This window comes from Bubalus kerabau, chromosome 19 (assembly GCF_029407905.1).
Source record: "Bubalus kerabau isolate K-KA32 ecotype Philippines breed swamp buffalo chromosome 19, PCC_UOA_SB_1v2, whole genome shotgun sequence".
In the NCBI taxonomy this organism is placed as follows: Eukaryota; Metazoa; Chordata; class Mammalia; order Artiodactyla; family Bovidae; genus Bubalus; species Bubalus kerabau.
In genome coordinates, this window is record NC_073642.1 from 57,973,919 (window position 1) to 57,991,588 (window position 17,670).

The 17,670-nt window shown below is 52.0% G+C and overlaps 1 protein-coding gene across 1 annotated transcript in view; it reads left to right on the forward strand.

The window, feature by feature from the left end:
- The window catches only part of RIN3 (Ras and Rab interactor 3), a 136,632-nt gene that overhangs the window by 85,710 nt on the left and 33,252 nt on the right, over positions 1-17,670 (forward strand). Inside the window, exons 4-5 of the mRNA XM_055556743.1 lie at positions 7,722-7,794; positions 14,716-14,807. Of these exons, the coding sequence (XP_055412718.1) occupies positions 7,722-7,794; positions 14,716-14,807 (165 nt within the window). The remainder of the gene's footprint in view (positions 1-7,721; positions 7,795-14,715; positions 14,808-17,670) is intronic.

The window sequence follows — 17,670 nt, forward strand, 5'->3', positions numbered from 1 at the left end:
GCTAAATGATAGAAGCCAGACCCACAGGACCACATATTGTATGATTCCATTTATACAAAAAGTCCAAAATAGGCAAATCCATAGGGACAGGAAGTAGATTCGTGGTTTCCAGAAGCTAGGAGGAGGGAGGATTGGAAAGTGACTGCTGATGGGTATTGCATTTCTTTGGGGGGGATAATGAAAATGTTCTAAAATTGATTGTGGTGATGTTTGTACAAATCGGTGAATATACTAAGACTATCGTGCACTTTAAATTGGTGAGTTGGGTGGTGTGTGAACGAGGTGAGTTGTATGGTGTGTGAATGATATCTTAATAAAATGGCTTTTTAAAAAATCCAACATTTGAAAAACTGTCCAATTAGAAAACAGGAAAAGACGTGAATAGACACTTGAGCAGAGCGGATGTGCACATGAAAGGGCATTCAGCCTCTTTTTGAAATGCAAATTAAAGCCACAATGAACTAACACTCTATACCTAGTGGAATGGCCAAAATAAAAACTAGTGACCACACCCAGCTGGCAAGGATCGGGGAAGAAGCTGCATCGCTGCTGCGTAGCTGGTAGGAATGTAAAATGGTACAGCCACTCTGGAGAGCAGCTGGGCCCTTCCTTTGAAAAACAAAGGATGGACTCACCATGTAACCCAGCAAATGCACTTGGGGGCATATATCCCAGAGGAAGCAAAGCATATTTTCATGCAGAAACGTGGACCTAAAAGTTCTACAGCAGCTTTGTGCATAATCACTAAAAACCAGAAATTCCCAGATGTCCTTCAGTGGGTGAATGACCAAGGTACACCCAGACCATAGGTTACTACTCAGCACTAAAAAGGAACAGGGTATTGATTCACTCAATAACCTGGATGACCCTTGAGGAAATGAAGCAGAATGGGAAAAGCCAGTCCCAAAGAATATGTCCTGTATGACTCCATTTATATGACATTCAATCATGTAATCACAGAGATAGAAAACAGATTGTGGTTGCCAAGGGTTGGGGTGGATGTGATATGAAATACCTTGATAGAGGTAGTGATTACAGGCAGCTGGGATTTACACATGGGATAAAATTGCATAGTTCTCTACAAACGCACATTCATATGCACGAGAGCTAGTATAAACCTGGTAAGATCTGAATGAGCTCTGTGGATCACACAAAGGTTGGTTTCCTGGTTCAGATCTTGTCCTCTAATTAAGCACCCTGATATTGCCATTGAGGGAAACTGGATGAAAAGTGAAGAGGGCCTCTCTGTTTATCTCTGCAACTTCCTGTGGACCTGTATTTCCAAAGAAAACATTTGCTAAAGAAATAGTTACATAAATATTGGAGAGCCAGCAATGTGCTAAGCACCATGCCTGGTGCTGAGGGTACCGTGGAGAACAGAAGATGCGTACACCATTCCTGCCTTGGCAGTTCATTTGTATTCCTGAGTGATAAAATGGAATTTCCTAAAAACTGAATCTTCCAACAGCTTTTGGTTCTTTGTGGATTACTCATTTTGATGTTGAGATTGTAAAGGCCAGAAGCCAGGCTGGTGTGCGTGGAGCCAGACTCTCCACCTTGTCTTGACTCAGGCTTGATGGTGAGTCAGGAGGTGAAAGGTTTCTTTTTCTCTAGGCAGGGGCAAGTCCCATTGTTGGCACCTGTTGTCAGCTGGGGACATAGCAGATGGGACTAGCTGGTGCTGCTTTTTCTCCTCACTCTTTGAAAGAGAGATGGTTTAGACGGGGGCTGGTCTTTCCCACTGCTCTTCCCACTGAGGAGGCTGGAGGCTGTACACAGTGGAGGAGTCACTGCTGCTCAAGTTTTCAGAGGGGAGCAGAGGGAGCCGGCGTCCTTGTTGGGATCACCCAGTGGGTGACCCGGGGAGCTTGTCAGCCCTCGCGGGGCTCGGAGGGGAACCAAAGTAGCATGAGCCAAGAGGACTCTGGAGACCAGTCAGCTCCTGAGAAAAATATACAGAGAAATTTAGAACATTTGAGAAAAATTTAGAAAATCTTCATAGTTTCTCTGCTTACAGAAATTATATAGGCTCGTCATAAAAGTGCCAGAAAAACGTAATACAGGAAATTAAATTCAGTCCACTGTGTGTGTATGCATTTTCTTTTTTTTCCTTAATCATGACTTTATTGAGATGTATTTACTTCATGTAGTCAGCATCATACAATTCACCCATTTAAAGTGTACGATTCAGTGGCTTTAGGTATATTCAGTTGTCCAGCTTACCAGGGTCAATCTGAGAACATTTTCAACACATCAAAAAAGAAGCCTTGTGTTGTAAAATGTGAATGTACTTAAGCCACTGAGTATTCTTAAAAATTACTAAAATGCTAAATGGTATGTTTTTATAGTTTCTGTGTGCTCAGTCACTCAGTCGTGTCTGACTCTGTGATCCTGTGGACTGCAGCCTGCCAGGCCCCTCTGTCCTTGGAATTTTCCACGCAGGAATACTGGAGCGGGTTGCCATTTCTTTCTCCAGGGGATCTTCCCGACCCAGGGATCAAATCTGCATCTCTTATGTCTCCTGTGTTGGCAGGCGGATTCTGTGCCACTGCACCATCTGGGAAGCCGTATCATGATAGAATACCCTTTTTGCCAGGCATGCTATACAGAGAAGTTTACAGTCCTTGCCTTCAAGGCAAAAGACAAATGAGGAGGATTAGCAAGAAAGGGTGAAGCTGGGTCCTCCTTGCCTGGGGAGAGAGCAGGAGCAAAGGCCTGGAGGCCAGCAATCCCAAGTCGAGGTGTGGCAGGGTTGGCTCCTCCTGGAGACCAGGGAGAATCTGTTCAGGCCTCTCCTGGCTTCTGGTGACAGCCGGCAACCCTTGGCTTTGGCTGCATCTGCCTCCATTGCACATGGCTTCTCTCTGTGTCTGTGTCCCAGGTCTTCACAGGTTTTCTTACAAGAACACCCATCACTGGGTTTAGGGCCCACCCCAATCTGGTCAGACCTCATGTGAACTTGATTCCATCCGCCAAGACCCTGTTTCCAAATAAAGTCACACTCGCAGGTACCAGGGGTTAGGATCACAGTCTGTCTTTCTGGGAGACACAGTTCAGCCCACAACAGACAGGTACTTTATGAACTCTGTTATACAGCTGAAGGGGCTTCCCAGGTGGTGCTGGTGGTAAAGAACATGCCTGTCCATGAAGGAGACATAAGAGGCGCAGGTTTGATCCCTGGGTTCAAATGACGCCTTGGAGAAGGAACTGGCAACCCACTCCAGGATTTTTGCCTGGGAAATCCCATGGACAGAAGAGCCTGTTGGGCTACACAGTCCATGGAGTCACAAAGAGTCAGATACGAATGAAGCGACTGAGCATTCAGGCACGCATACAGCTGAAGAAACTGAGGCTCAGGGAGGCTAAGCAATCGTGATGGAGACATGTTCACACTCAGGCCATTTGGTCGGGGCGCTGCACACAGCCACTGGCCAGTGCAGGACACAGGGCTGTCCTGGAAGCTGAGCGCCAACCCACCCTCTGGAACAAAGGCTTGTCTAGCTCTTACTGATTTGCGTTCACCTCTGCTCCAGAACAGTGTGAAGCTGCCTGTCGGGGCTCCCTCATGTCCCAGGTGTCCCTTTGGGCCCCTGGAGGGAGGGCATGAGCCACGTGGTGGGAGGCCTGAGACCCCGGCCAAGGCACCACGTCCCCCCCTCACCCCGCCGAGGCCTCTGCTCCTCTGGGGTCCCTCTGCCAGACAGACTTTTATGTTTTGAACTGTTCATTTATTTCTGTACTTTTATTCGTTTTTGGCTGCGATGAGTCTTTGTTGCTGCACATGGGCTTTCTATAGTTGCGGCGAGTTGGGGCTACTCTCTAGTTGGGGGGCACAGGCTTCTTGTTGCATAGCTTCTCTTGTTGCAGAGCTCTGGCTCTAGAGCACGTGGGCTTCAGTAGCTGTGGTACATGGGCTTAGCTGCTCCATGGGATGTTCCTGGACCAGAGATCAAACCCATGTCCCCTGCATTGGCAGGCGGATTCTTAACTAGAATTCTCAACTAGACGAGCAGGGAATCCCCAGTCAGACTTTTAGCAGACATTTATTATCTCCCAAACTGCATACTACATCATGAGAAACGCTGGGCTGGAAGAAGCACAATCTGGAATCAAGATTGCCAGGAGAAATGTCAATAACCTCAGATATGCAGATGACACGACCCTTATGGCAGAAAGTGAAGAGGAACTAAAAAGCCTCTTGGTGAAAGTGAAAGAGGAGAGTGAAAAGGTTGGCTTAAAGCTCAACATTCAGAAAACTAAAATCATGGCATCTTGTCCCATCACTTCATGGGAAATAGATGGGGAAACAGTGGAAACAGTGTCAGACTTTATATTTTTGGGCTCCAAATCACTGCAGATGGTGATTGCAGCCATGAAATTAAAAGACGCTTACTCCTTGGGAGGAAAGTTATGACCAACCTAGATAGCATATTGAAAAGCAGAGACATTACTTTGCCAACAAAGGTCCATCTAGTCAAGGCTATGGTTTTTCCAATGGTCATGTATGGATGTGAGAGTTGGACTGTGAAGAAAGCTGAGCGCTGAAGAATTGATGCTTTTGAAGTGTGGTGTTGGAGAAGACTCTTGCGAGTCCCTTGGACTGCAAGGAGATTCAACCAGTCCATCCTAAAAGAGATCAGTCCTGGGTGTTCATTGGAAGGACTGATGCTGAAGCTGAAACTCCAGTACTTTGGCCACTTCTTGCAAAGAGGTGACTCATTGGAAAAGACCCTGATGCTGGGAGGGATTGGGGGCAGGAGGAGAAGGGGACGACAGAGGATGAGATGGCTGGATGGCATCACCGATTAGATGGACATGAGTTTGGATAAACTCTGGGAGTTGGTAATGGACAGGGAGGCCTGGCATGCTGCGATTCATGGGGTCGAAAAGAGTCGGACATGACAGAGCGACTGAACTGAACTGAACTGAAACTGCATGCCACACATAGGCCCTGAGGAAGGCTCAAGTGTAGGCAAAGCCCTGGCCCTGGCAGGCAGGAGCTCCCCTGGGTTTGGCCTTGCTGTGCTATTCCCACGAGCAGGACGGGGAAGTATGAACTGGGGGCTGGGGGTGGGGCAGAAGAGACCTGGTTACAAAGAAACAAACATGACCTTGATCCTCCCTTGTGCTTTGACAGATCTACTGTTTTCACAGTAAAAAGGGGACTGCTGCTGCTGCTGAGTCACTTCAGTTGTGTCCGACTCTGTGCGACCCCATAGACGGCAGCCCACCGGGTTCCCCTGTCCCTGGGATTCTCCAGGCAAGAGTACTGGAGTGGGGTGCCATGTCCTTCTCCAAAAAGGGGACTGGGCCACTATATCTAGAACTGTGCATGGCCCCAGCCACAAAATGGATGAGCCCTGGTCCTTGCTCCTGAGGAAGGGACCAGAGTGGGGGTAAACTAAGTCTAAAGGAACTGTGGGCTTTATAGAAAGTCGCAGGGGCACGGGAGAGGAAGGGACTGCTTATCTTAAAGGTTTCATCTGTGTCTGCAAAGGTCAGACCATGTCTCAGTGGTGAGGGAAAACTGCTCATTGTTGAGCAGGCCTGGTATAAAGAGGCTAGGCTTTTTGCATGCATCACCACTAATTCCTCTTGAAGGATTCATGAGAAAGGTCTTAACTCCAGTTTACAGATGGAGCATCCACTCTACCTCTCCCAGCTACCAGAGATCTTTTGACCCCAGCCTATAAATGGCAAACCACTCCAGTACTCTTGCCTGGAAAATAACATGGACAGAGGAGCCTGGTGGGCTACAGTCCACGGGGTCGCAAAGAGTCAGACACAACCGAGCAACTTCACTTTCACTTTCCCTTGGTCAGTTGATGCTGCCAAGGTCCGTGATGCACTGATGTGCCACTAGGTGGCGCTGTGGACCACCTCATGTCCATTAACTTACAGAGAGTGGTAATTCCATGCCCTGATGTTTCTCTGACTTGTTATTTATGGGCATCTTGCCAGTACCTCCAAGAACTGTAACCTACTTAATGTTTTTCTTTAAACCCTCTTGTAAAATTTTTATATCTATCCTAATGAGAAACCGTGATCTCTTTGCTATAAATAAATGATGAATGTAATTCTCTGGTGGCTCAGGCAGTAAAGAACCCGCCTGCAGTGCAAACCCAGGGAGATCTGGGTTGGATCCCTGAGTCTCGAAGATCCTCTGGAGGAGGGCATGGCAACCCAGTCCAGTATTCTTGCCTGGAGAATCCCCATGGTCAGAGGAGCTTGGCGGGCTACAGTCCATGGGGTCACAAAGAGTCACACAGGACTGAGTGACTAAGCACAATCTTTTTTTAAAAAATCATGTTAACTGTTTAGAATGGTGCAGTAGCATATAGAAAGAAGGAAAGTATTAAAATAAAGTTATTAGAACAAAATATGTTGGTTTGCATATCGTAGATCACCAATGCAGCAGAATGCTGTCCTAGGCTTTGGAAGCAGGCTGCAGTCAGCTAGATACAAGAGTGCTTAGGGTTGGAAGGGCTCTTCCCTTTGCACGTAGAGGAACTGGGGTACTGAGAGGGGAAGGGGCAAATCCATAGTCATACTGTCCACCTCAAGGTTGGAGCCAGACCTGGGACCCAGCTCCAGCCTTATACCTACCTCCACCCCATGGATGCTCAGAAGAACCTGAGGAAGTTGGAAATGAAGTGTGAGGCACACATGTTTCTTGGCCCTCTGATGCCCAAGAAAGTTCACTGTGGGTCCCAGGTGCAGAGAGCATCACTTGTCGGGTGCATGGAGCCCTGGGATGAGAGTCAGGTGGCATGGGGGCGGGTGGCTGCCAAGACCCCTGGTGAGCAGCTCAGCATCTCTGGGCCCCTAGCCCTGGTGCTCTGCTGCAGGGCATGATGTGGTACCATGCTCTCCTCTGGGCAGTCCACCCCGGCTTCGGGCCCTGACTGCCACATCCTGGCACCCTGCCACTCCATGGAGCCACATCCACCCAGGATGGGCTCTCTCTCCCTTAATCCCTCTTCCTTGTCAGAGCTGGAAAATATGGGTGTCACCCTCCCTCTTGGGTTACTCGTGCAGCCAAATCAAGTGAGGTTCTGACAAGCCCAGGGATTCTTGGGCGAAAGGCCAGTGGCCGCACTGGACCAAGGAATCTCCTGGAAGCTAAAGCAGAACAGGGACAAACCATCCTCTGCTGGCCCCCACAGTCCTCAGAATTGTCAAGTGGAGATGACCCTGAATGTTTAATTCGGGACGTTTTCAAGTTCTGCTTTTACAATCTAGAATCTTCAGTGTTATTTCACTCAAAATGGTGCATGTGTTACTAGTTAACACCAGTTGCTGTAATAAAGAGGCCCCTGAAATCTTGGGCTTCCCTGGTGGCTCAGGTGGTAAGGAATCCGCCTGCAATGTGGGAGACCTGGGTCTGATCCCTGGGTTGGGAAGATCCCCTGGAGAAGGGAAAGGCTACCCATTCTAGTATTCTGGCCTGGAGAACTCCATGGACTACAGTCCATGGGGTCGCAAAAAGTCGGACACAACTGAGCGACTTTCACTAAAATCTCAGGATTAGCACCACAGAAGTTCATGTCTCTCCTCCCTATGGCCCAATGGGCTGCTGATGTGTTCGTGACTGCAGCAGGCTGGGCCCTGCAGCAGGTGCCGTGACCCACAAGTGAGCACCGGGCAGGCCCGCCCTCCCTAGGGACACCCCCTCTCCTCTGACAGGGACACTCATCCAAGCCTCTGTCCTCTCTCCTCAGTACTGTACCTGGAAGGCTCGGTTCTTGTGTTTGAGGACATCTTCAGACTGATCGCATTCTACTGTGTCAGTAGGTGAGTATTCCTGGCCCCACAGGAGGGCATCTCATGGCAACAGATGTTCATGCATCTTGGGTGGGGGCGGGGGTGTCACAGGGGAGCCCCCAAGGGAAGGGTGCAGCCCACAGGATGCAGAGAGGGGGCAGTCCCCTGGCTTCGCCCTGGTACCCATGAAAGGTGGGGGGTGCCGGCTCTCCTGCTTTCTTTCTTTAAAGGTCCCCCCTCACCTTCACCTGCCCCCTTGGCTCACTGCCCATCACCATCTTGTCTTCCAGCTTTCAGGACAGCTTGGGGTGGGTCCTGTGCTGACCTGACCCGCCCTGTTGGAGGAGTTCTAGAAGGAACTTCCTGTAGGGGCAACAGGAAGGGCTGATACTCTTCATGGGAGAAAGCGTGTGATTTTGAAGCAGCTGCTGGGTGGAGTGTGTGTCTGTAACCACCCTCAGAACTGCTCTGTTCATTCAGAACTGGTTGCAGGTCAACAGGAATTTAAAAATACATTTTGGTGCCAAGAAGCCAATGGCTTACGCTACAGGGATTTGATCAGGGCTGGGCAGGATGTCTTGGGGCCCAGGGCCCCCAGGCTCACCTCTCCCTGCTTCAAAGAGACCATTCATGCTGCCTTCACTCAACCCAGGACAGCCCTCCCACCTACCAGGACCCTCCTGGGCCCGGTGGGCAGAATCGAGATGCTGATAATAAGGTGCTAACCGCTCCTGCCTGTAGGGGGCTCTCCAGGTATTCAGTGAGGTGCTAGGGTTTTATATCCATTATTTTCTTAAATCTTGCCAACAGTTCCACCCCGTTAAGGGCTCTTGTTAGTCCACCACCTCCCCGGGTTTTTTTGACTGCTCTATGCAGGACATGGGATCTTAGATCCCCAACCAGGGATCTAACCTGTGCCCCCTGCCACGGAAGTGTGGAGTCTTAACCACTGGGGTGCTCTTGTTAGTTCCATTTTACAGATGAGGAAGCTGAGACTAGAGAAGTAAGTTGCTCTGGGTCATGAACCTGGTGAAATAGCAGGGTAGAGATTCAAAGCAGAGCACCAAGGCCCATGGTCTTTGCTACAGCCGTCCCCCTGTGTACATTCTCCAGTGATTCTGATAATCTAGCGTGTCCTTCTAGGCCCACAAAGCCGAGCATCAGGGCTCCCTGGCCCTTTGTACATTATGACAGGTCAGGTTCTCAGAGTCAGGCCCTTTCCTGTTCTGAGAAGTTCTACCTTAGTGGAGATGACAGCCTAGAGTTTGGCCCAAGATAGATGCTTCCAGTGAGTGAATAAATGAATGAATGGTGACGTAATTGCAGAGCTCAGAACTTGAGCTGATCTTTCTCAACTTTCTCTCCTGTAAAATGAGAACACCACCCATGCTGTAGATGCTGGAGAAAGAAATGAGATAAAGGGACAGCATACTACTGACACCCAGGAGGTGCTCTGGTTCTGATTCCGTGGGTTGGGCCACAGGAAGGTGTGCTCAGGTGGTGACGTCATCTGAATGAAGTGAGACCCGGAGCCGTGGTCCCCAGACACCACTGTTGCCTCCCACCCGCTCCTCCTCTGGCTGCTGTTTCTCCACGTTCCAGAAAAGCAGATGCTTTTTACCTGCCCTCAGACACTCAGGGAACCCACTGGGAGGTCACAAGGCTCAGAGGCTGGAACTCCTGTGTTTGAGGGGAGGGGGCATCAGCTCCAAGGCCACCTCTCGGGAGTGAAAGTTGCCAAGGAAGGGCCGTCGACTAGGAGTGGAGAGCCCGTTCCTGGCTGTGTGACCTTGGGCAAGTCCCCCGACTTTTCCCGGCCCCAGTCACCTCACGTGTCAAGGGGAGCCAAGACAGAACCCCAGAGTGCTAGAGCTGTGTTCCTCTGTGAGGTCTGAACGAGCAGCCATCTTCAGAACCAAGTGCCCGGAGGCCACGGAGGTGAGCCAGAGACGCATGTTTTAGGTGCCTTTGTGTCCCCAGCAGGGCCTTGCAGAGGGGCGTTCTGAGATCTGCTAAAGCACAAGCTGGAATCAAAGTGCAGGGAGAAATATCAGTAATCTCAGATATGCAGATGACACCACCCTTATGGAGAATGTGAAGAGGAACTAAAAAGCCTCTTGATGAAAGTGAAAGAGGAGAGTGAAAAAGTTGGCTTAAAGCTCAACATTCAGAAAACTAAAATCATGGCATCTGGTCCCATTACTTCATGGGAAATAGATGGGGAAACAGTGGAAACAGTGTCAGACTTTATATTTTTGGGCTCTAAAATTACTGCAGATGGTGATTGCAGCCATGAAATTAAAAGACGCTTACTCCTTGGGAGGAAAGTTATGACCAACCTAGATAGCATATTGAAAAGCAGAGACATTACTTTGCCAACAAACGTCCATCTAGTCAAGGCTATGGTTTTTCCAGTAGTCATGTATGGATGTGAGAGTTGGACTGTGAAGAAAGCTGAGCGCCAAAGAATTGATGCTTTTGAAGTGTGGTGTTGGAGAAGACTCTTGAGAGTCCCTTGGACTACAAGGAGATCCAACCAGTCCATTCTAAAGGAGATCAGTCCTGGGTGTTCTTTGGAAGGAATGATGCTAAAGCTGAAACTCCAGTACTTTGGCCACCTCATGCGAAGAGTTGACTCACTGGAAAAGACTCTGATGCTGGGAGGAATTGGGGTCAAGAGGAGAAGGGGACGACAGAGGATGAGATGGCTGGATGACATCACCGACTCGATGGATATGAGTTTGGGTGAACTCCGGGAGCTGGTGATGGACAGGGAAGCCTGGCGTGCTGCGATTCATGGGGTTGCAGAGTCAGACACGACTGAGCGACTGAACTGAACTGAAACACCCAGGTGATACAGGCCAGTCCTGGCTTGAGACAGAGCCTGCTCCCTGATAGGCCCTCAGTGCCCCTGTGGCCTCGGCGCCTGTCCACTGAGCACAGTCCCTGCAAGAGCGTGGACCAGCCCTGGTTCGGTCACATGGGCTCATGAAGGCCGGTCCTTCTCCAGTGCTCACTCAGGAACACGTGCTGTGGTCCACCACAGCCTGTCCTTGGGGTGGGAGGGCGTAGATTCGGCTTCACGGTGTTCGCCCCAACCTCACTGGAACTCTGATGCTCCTGGCTGGATGGTAGATGGTGTGAGAGTTCTAGAGAGTCTGAGTCCCATAGTCACCCAGGGAGCTGGTTGACACTTCCAGGGCCCACCCTGGGGATTCTGACTAGCAGGCTGGGAGTGGGGCATAGGAATCTGCATTTATAACACACACACACAATCTGCATTTATAACACACACACACAATCTGTATTTATAACACACACACAATCCACATTTATAACACACACACACACAATCTGCATTTATAATAAGCCTGTCTGCAAACCAAGGTTTGGGAACTGCTCCTAAGAAAAGGATACTAACAGTTAGCCGAGGGCCTCCTGGGGGCATACTTGGAGAGGAGAATCCATGTGCAGGGGGCACTCAAGGGCCTCCCCTGAAGGAGGAAGCAGCAGGGCAGTGGGGTGCAGGACGGGGACAGGATAGAAGTCCTGTCAGGGTCCAGTGCCAGGGTGCCTGGCCTCAGTGGATCCCTCTCGCCAGCAGCTCCGGAGCACAAAGCAGACCTTGGGGTCCACCATAAGCCATGGGACTGGACCTCTGTGCCCCCAGGCCAGCATACCCAGGCATGTGTGGCTCTCTGTAGGGCCACTGGAGCAGGCGCTGAGGCTCCAGTATGCCAGGACAAGCCTCTGGGGGTCATGGGTGCCGGCCCTCAGGAGCAAACTCCGCAGAGGCTGGACGATGGGTGCGGAGCTGGTAAAAAAACACTGAAGTGTCTGGAGGGGGCGGCAGCAGCGACTGCTCCAGTCAGCTCCGTGGACCAGGCGTCTGTTGAATCGGGCTTACACTGGGTGCTGCCCACAGAGCTCTCTCTAACCTGAACGGTGCTGCAGGGTGGGGCAGGGGATGTTATCACTACAGACCCACTTCATGAGGCCTGTGACCCCTGTCCCATGCTGTGCCGAGGATCAGACCTTTGCAAGGAGCTTAGCAGAGCCCCTGGTCTGGAATGAATCCTCCAGGAGGCATCAAGCATGTTCTTCTTGCTCTTATAAATGAAGACGCTGCAGCTGGAGTTGGCCAGCCTCGGGTCACCCAGCTCAGTTCTGAGCCAGGTCTGAACCCCAGGTTGTCTGACTGCCGAGCCCAGCTGCCTCTGCCCGGCATACAGGGCCAGGCCCGTGGTCCAGAGGACACAGGTCTGCTTTCCCTCCAGCAGCAGCTTCTCCCCTTCCATGTGCGGGGAGTCTAGGCCCTCTTGGTGAGAGGGTGACACAGGTGGCCAGGCAAAGAAGGGCAGAAAGAGAGTTCAGGTAGAGGACACAGCGTGGGCAGAGGCCTGGCAGCGGGCCGGCTGCAGGTTGCTTGGCAATGGCTTCCTGGGAAGAGCTGGACATGTGGGTGGGGGATAAGGTGCCTGGAAGGCCTGGAACGCCGAGCCCAGGAGCTGCATGCAGGGCTTCCTTCCCTGGTGCTGGGAGTTGCTGTAGCTCACAGATGGATTGCATTTGAGCAGAACCACGTGGCTGCAGAGGCTGTGGGGTTGAAGCAAGGGGAGTGTGGGCACCAGCTGGGCTCTGCAGCCACCCAGGCCCCAGGCAGGGGATGGGGAATCAGGCGGGGTAGGGGCGGTCACTGCAGGGAGGAGTGGGGAGGTAGGGGGAGCCTGGGGAACCGTCGGGGCTCTTATCATGGGTACAGGCGCATGAGCAAGCGTGATGGTTCCTGGAGCACATTCTACATACCAGATGCTCTGCCAAGCCCCTTTTTAAGGATGGCAAGCTCTGATCCTCAGTACAGCCTGGGGTCAGGAGTCAGTAGCCTTGTGAAATGGGTGCCATTAACCAAAATGAAGAAGTGGGGAGCCCCTTGGCCCTCCCACCCTCTCTAGGAGGTGGCCAGGCATCCAGTGTTGTGACGAGGCTGTCATCCTCCACTGGGCAGCTGGGGGAGGTGGGCTGGGCCTCTTCTCTGAAGGAAGCTGTTATCACCATGTCTGGAGCTGCCTTCATAGCCGCCTGGACCAGGAGCCACGGTCTTGCCTTCCAAGTCCTGGTTAGGGGGACGGGGACAGAGGAAAGGAGCCTGACCACACAGCTCAGAGGCCCCGAAGCACCCTTGACTGGAGCTCCCAGCAGTAGGGGAAGAAACAAGTTCCCACTAGGTGCTCCCCTGCTGTGCTGCATGGTTTCTGTAGTAACCCCATAAGCGAGCATCATGTCCCCTGTCCGACCAGGAGATGGAATGACACCCCCCAGGAATGGCAGAGCTGGGGTTTACCAGCGTCCTCGGTTCCAGAATTCATGCTGGTTTTTTCTTTCTCCCTCTCACTTAAAGAAATTCTTTTAATGGAAAGGAATTCATGCTTTCCCCTCTACTTTCCTTTTGAAAGTGGTTGACTTTCAAAACCACAGAAGTCACCCGGGACGTGTGAGGAGATGGAGCCACGAGGCATGGAGGGGGTGCAGACATGGTTTCATAGGCTTCCATTCTGGAAGCGCTCCCCAAGTTGCCCCAAAATTTATAGGACCTGGACAGGGTGGGGGTGAGTGCCAAACCCTATGGGAAAGAGAAAGCTAGCCTGTGTGAGCTAATAAGGTATTAATAATATACATGGTGCCTGGTACTTTTAGTCCATGGCCCACAACCCACTAGGAGGTAATAGTAGAAGAAGAAAATATGTTTGGCCTTAGTCTAGGTTCTGAACACAGAATTCTTAAATTCTTGGAATTTCCTGAGTTGACAGGGGTGTCTCTTGTTATTCATAAGGAGCCCCTTTCTGTCACACCTGCATTTATGCAAACCCATAAACAGGAGAGGCCCCTAGACAGCCTCAGGATGGGGCTGGTCACCAGAAGACCAGTGATCAAGGCGGGGAACTTCCAGCCCCCCCCCGCCCACCTCCCAGCTGATGGACACTTTGAGGCATGGAGGGGAGCCCCTTGCCCTGATCTTGCCTGTGTGCTTCTTCCATCCGGCTATTCCTGGGCTGCATCCTTACAATGAGCCAGGAAATGTAAGTGTTGCCCTGAGTCCTGTGAGCTGTTCCCTGCAAACTGTCAAGCCTGAGGAAGGGCTCATGAGAACCCCTGACTTACAGCCTGTCGCTCAGAAGTACAGGTGACCTGGGACTGGCATCCGAAATGGTGGGACTGAGTCCTTAGCCTATATTAAGGACCAGTAGTTAGTGCTAATTCCAGGCAGTTAGTGTCAGAATTAACTTGTAGGACATCCCTTTGTTGTCCAGAGAATTGGAGGATTGTTTTAGATAACATCCCAGGGGGGATCATAAAGGCCCTCTCTGACGCGTTTCCCCATCTGTACAATAAAGGGGGGCAGGGTGTATAGGCCTCTTCTGGGGGATCTCTGAAGCGATCCTGGGATGAACTGCCATTCAGACCAAAGGCAGCAGATAGAGCTGGCGGACTGTGTTGTTGGGGGCGCCTGTGTGCTCGCCAGAGGCTGTGCGCTCACGGTTTTGGGGGGAAGCAGGAGGCAGGGTCTGGCTGTGCACCTGCTGCACACCTTAGTGTGGAATGGCAAGGCTCGGAGGGCCGGAGGGGGTGGGTCCCTTACCTTCCCCAGAATAGCTCCTTTAGAGGAAGCTGCATGGGCTTCCCTTCCACGCACCACCCCTCACCATGCCCAAGGAGGGCCTCAGCATCTCTGGGTCCAGTGGAGACACAGGACTGGGATCCGACCGGTTGCTCCCTCACCCTTAGGACTCCATCCTTTGGCTCCAGGGAAGTTTCCAGTCTGTGGCGATTGCAGCAGCCAGCGGGGTTGCCGGGTTCTTCCTCCACGGGCTGTGGATTGGGAGGTGGTGGGGCTGAGACTGGACACACAGAGCCCGCCCTAGACTTAACCTCCGACCCCTCGTGTTTCCGCAGAGATTTATTGCCCTTCACGCTGAGGCTGCCCCGGGCCATCCTCGAAGCCCGCAGCTCCACAGACCTCGAGATCATCTCCAACCTGGGCCTGGGTAAGTCCCCTCCGGGGTCAGAGCAGGAAACCGGGCTGTAGTAGAACCAGGGGTCCCGGGGGGCCTCTCAGGCTGAGCCCAAGCTGGATCCTGAGGCCCAGCTCCCACGGGACCACCCGCTCCCCTGCCCCAGGTGCCGAGCCCCCCAGCAGGGAGACACTCCCACTTTTCAGAGTGGCTGCTTTAACAGCTGTCAGGGGGTCTCACACACAGCCTTGCTGGGTCTGAGGGAGCGGGGGCCAGTCAGGGCCCACACAGGCTGACCTGGCGTCAGAGTGTGACCTGCAAGAAGCCAAACCAAACACCAGGGTCCGTCTCAGCATGACCGTGATCATTAACTGAAGGTGCCCCCCACCCCCTTGGCCTGCTCCCTACCCAACCACGTGACTTAGCACACCCACCCTGCCCCTTACCCTTCTGACCTTTTGAGGGATTTGGGGTGGGGGGGAGTAAAAGACAAGAGTGTTTCTGATCCCAGCCCTTCTATGTAATAGTAAGAAGAACTCACACTTCCTGGGCCCTTTCCATACCATGGGCTTCACTGAGCCAGCACCAACCTCTGACATGGCCTCACCATGCTGGCCCTTCTCTGGAAGCCCATGCTTCCCAAAGCTGGAGCCGCCAGGAGGCCAGGCCGGCCACCCCTGCAGGCCCCCATCCTAGGCAGAGGCCAGGTCACATTATGAACAAAGCAGTTCATGAGCCCTTATCAAGACTAAGCCACTCAGGGAATATAGTCAATATTTTATAATAATTTTAATGGAGTATTATTGTCTATAAAAATTTTGAATCGTGATATTGTGCACCTAAAACTAATATATTGTAAATCAACTATATGTCAACTTTTAAAAAAAGAAAACCCAGACTTCCCCGCTGTTCCAGTGGTTGGGAAGCCACCTGCCAATGCAGGAGGTGCAGGTTCAATCCCTGGTCCAGGAAGATTCCACGTGGTGGGAGGCAACTAAGCCCATGAAACCACAGCTACTGAGCCCATGCTCCACAAGACAAGCCACGGCAATGAGAAGCCCGCACACCGAAACTAGAGAAAACCCACACATAGCAACAAAGACCCAGCACAGCCCAAAATAAATTAAAAATTTTTTAAAAGGCCAAACCATACCCAGGAACCTGCACTACACATGGCTGAGCCCACTGGTACATTTTCAGCAGTGCTGGTCAAATGGAAGAAAGGTTGGTGGAGCGGGCAGGACCAAGGCATAGATGAAACTAAAGGCAGACCTGGGATCCGAGGAGATGCCCCTTGGTTCTCAGGTCCATCACTGTCCACCCCCCGGGGGACCGCTGGACAACAGAGAAAGCTGCCGCAAGGCGGCTCATGGTCAAAGGCCAGGAAGTAGGAGGAGTGCAGGCCCTCGGGTTTAATGAGCGATAACCATGCTCTGACCTCTTCACCTGCGTTGACTCATCAGATCTCCAGACAGCCCAGTACAGCAGGTTGTAATATCATGATGCCCACTTTATGGCAGAGAAAACAGACACGAGGAGTTGAGTGACGTGTCTAGGGTCACGGGATCCACACAGAGCAGGGCGGTTAGGCTCCAGCCTCCACCCGCCAGCTCGTGGTGCCCCGTCACTGTATCTGGGTTCTCCTAGGTCTGGTTGACCCAGTTCATAAACTTTGGGGCCAGTTTGCAGTTGATGTTGGGAATAAACACTAAGCTTGGGCCCCAGACGTTATACTTGCTGGGCTCTTACTCTTCCAGAAGCTTGGGTGTGGGACAGGTGTGTGTGTGTGTGTGTGTATGCTCAGGCATGTCTATTTGCAACTCCATGGCCTGTAGCCCTCCAGGCGCCTCTGTCCATGGGATTTCCCAGGCAAGAATACTGGAGTGGGTTGCTGTTTTCTTCTCCAGGGGATCTTCCCAGCCCAGGGCTCGAACCCACATCTCCTGCGTTGGCAGGTGGATGCTTTACTGCTGAGCCACCTGGGAAGTCCATGGGATGGTTGAGCATCTGGTAACTCATACAGTCCAACGACACCCCTCCCGAGGGCTAACACGGCAGAGGTGACACTCTCTAGGCGCTGTCTTGTGTGATCCTTGCAGTCCCATTTTAAAGATAGAAAATCAAGTCTTAGCACGGCCAGGAAACTTGTCCAAGATGCTCCAGGCAGCGAGGAGCACAGCTGGGAAGCACACCGAGAGCTTTCTGACTCCCAGCATAGCTCTCCGCCGCCCCTTGGCTGTACCTCATGAGCGTCTCAGTTGTTTGTGCAACGAACAGTTGCTGGCTGACTTTGAGGTCAAGTTCAAGGGCAAGTGAGATGCATGCACTCCATCTGGGAGGCTTACCACCGAAAGGAGGGTTGGTTTGCAGCCTCACTGCAGGTGGGTTGAGGCAGGTGCCCCTGGGATCCACTGCCCCAGGGACCCCCAGGTTTCTCTCACCTGGGGATGGGGTGTCCCTGAACCCTAGGAACGACTATGTGGAAGACAAGCTGCTCCTGTAGGGAGAACCATATTCCTTTCTGGAATCGACAAGCCCTTCTATCTGGGCAAGCTTGACCTCTTGGGCAGGTTGAGGACGTGAGCGGGGAGGGGCCTCTGAGAAGCAGCTGGCAGTTCAGGTTGTGTGTCAGCGTCCGCTTCCTTGAGAAGTGGATTTAAATGAAACCCAAGGACACTGCAGCTTAGGAACCAGAGGGTTTTGATCAGGCCCGGTGTCCCCAAGGGCTGAAGCACGGAAGTGAGGCTCACCAGGATAAGTTTTTCCTGGAGCCGAGGAAGGGCTAATTTTTCTGTTCATCCCCAGAAAGGATAGAGACCCAGAGCTGAAAGGGCACGTCCCATCAGAGACCAGAAGCCTTGGCTCTGAGATGTGCAGACCGCCCCGGCCTTCACCT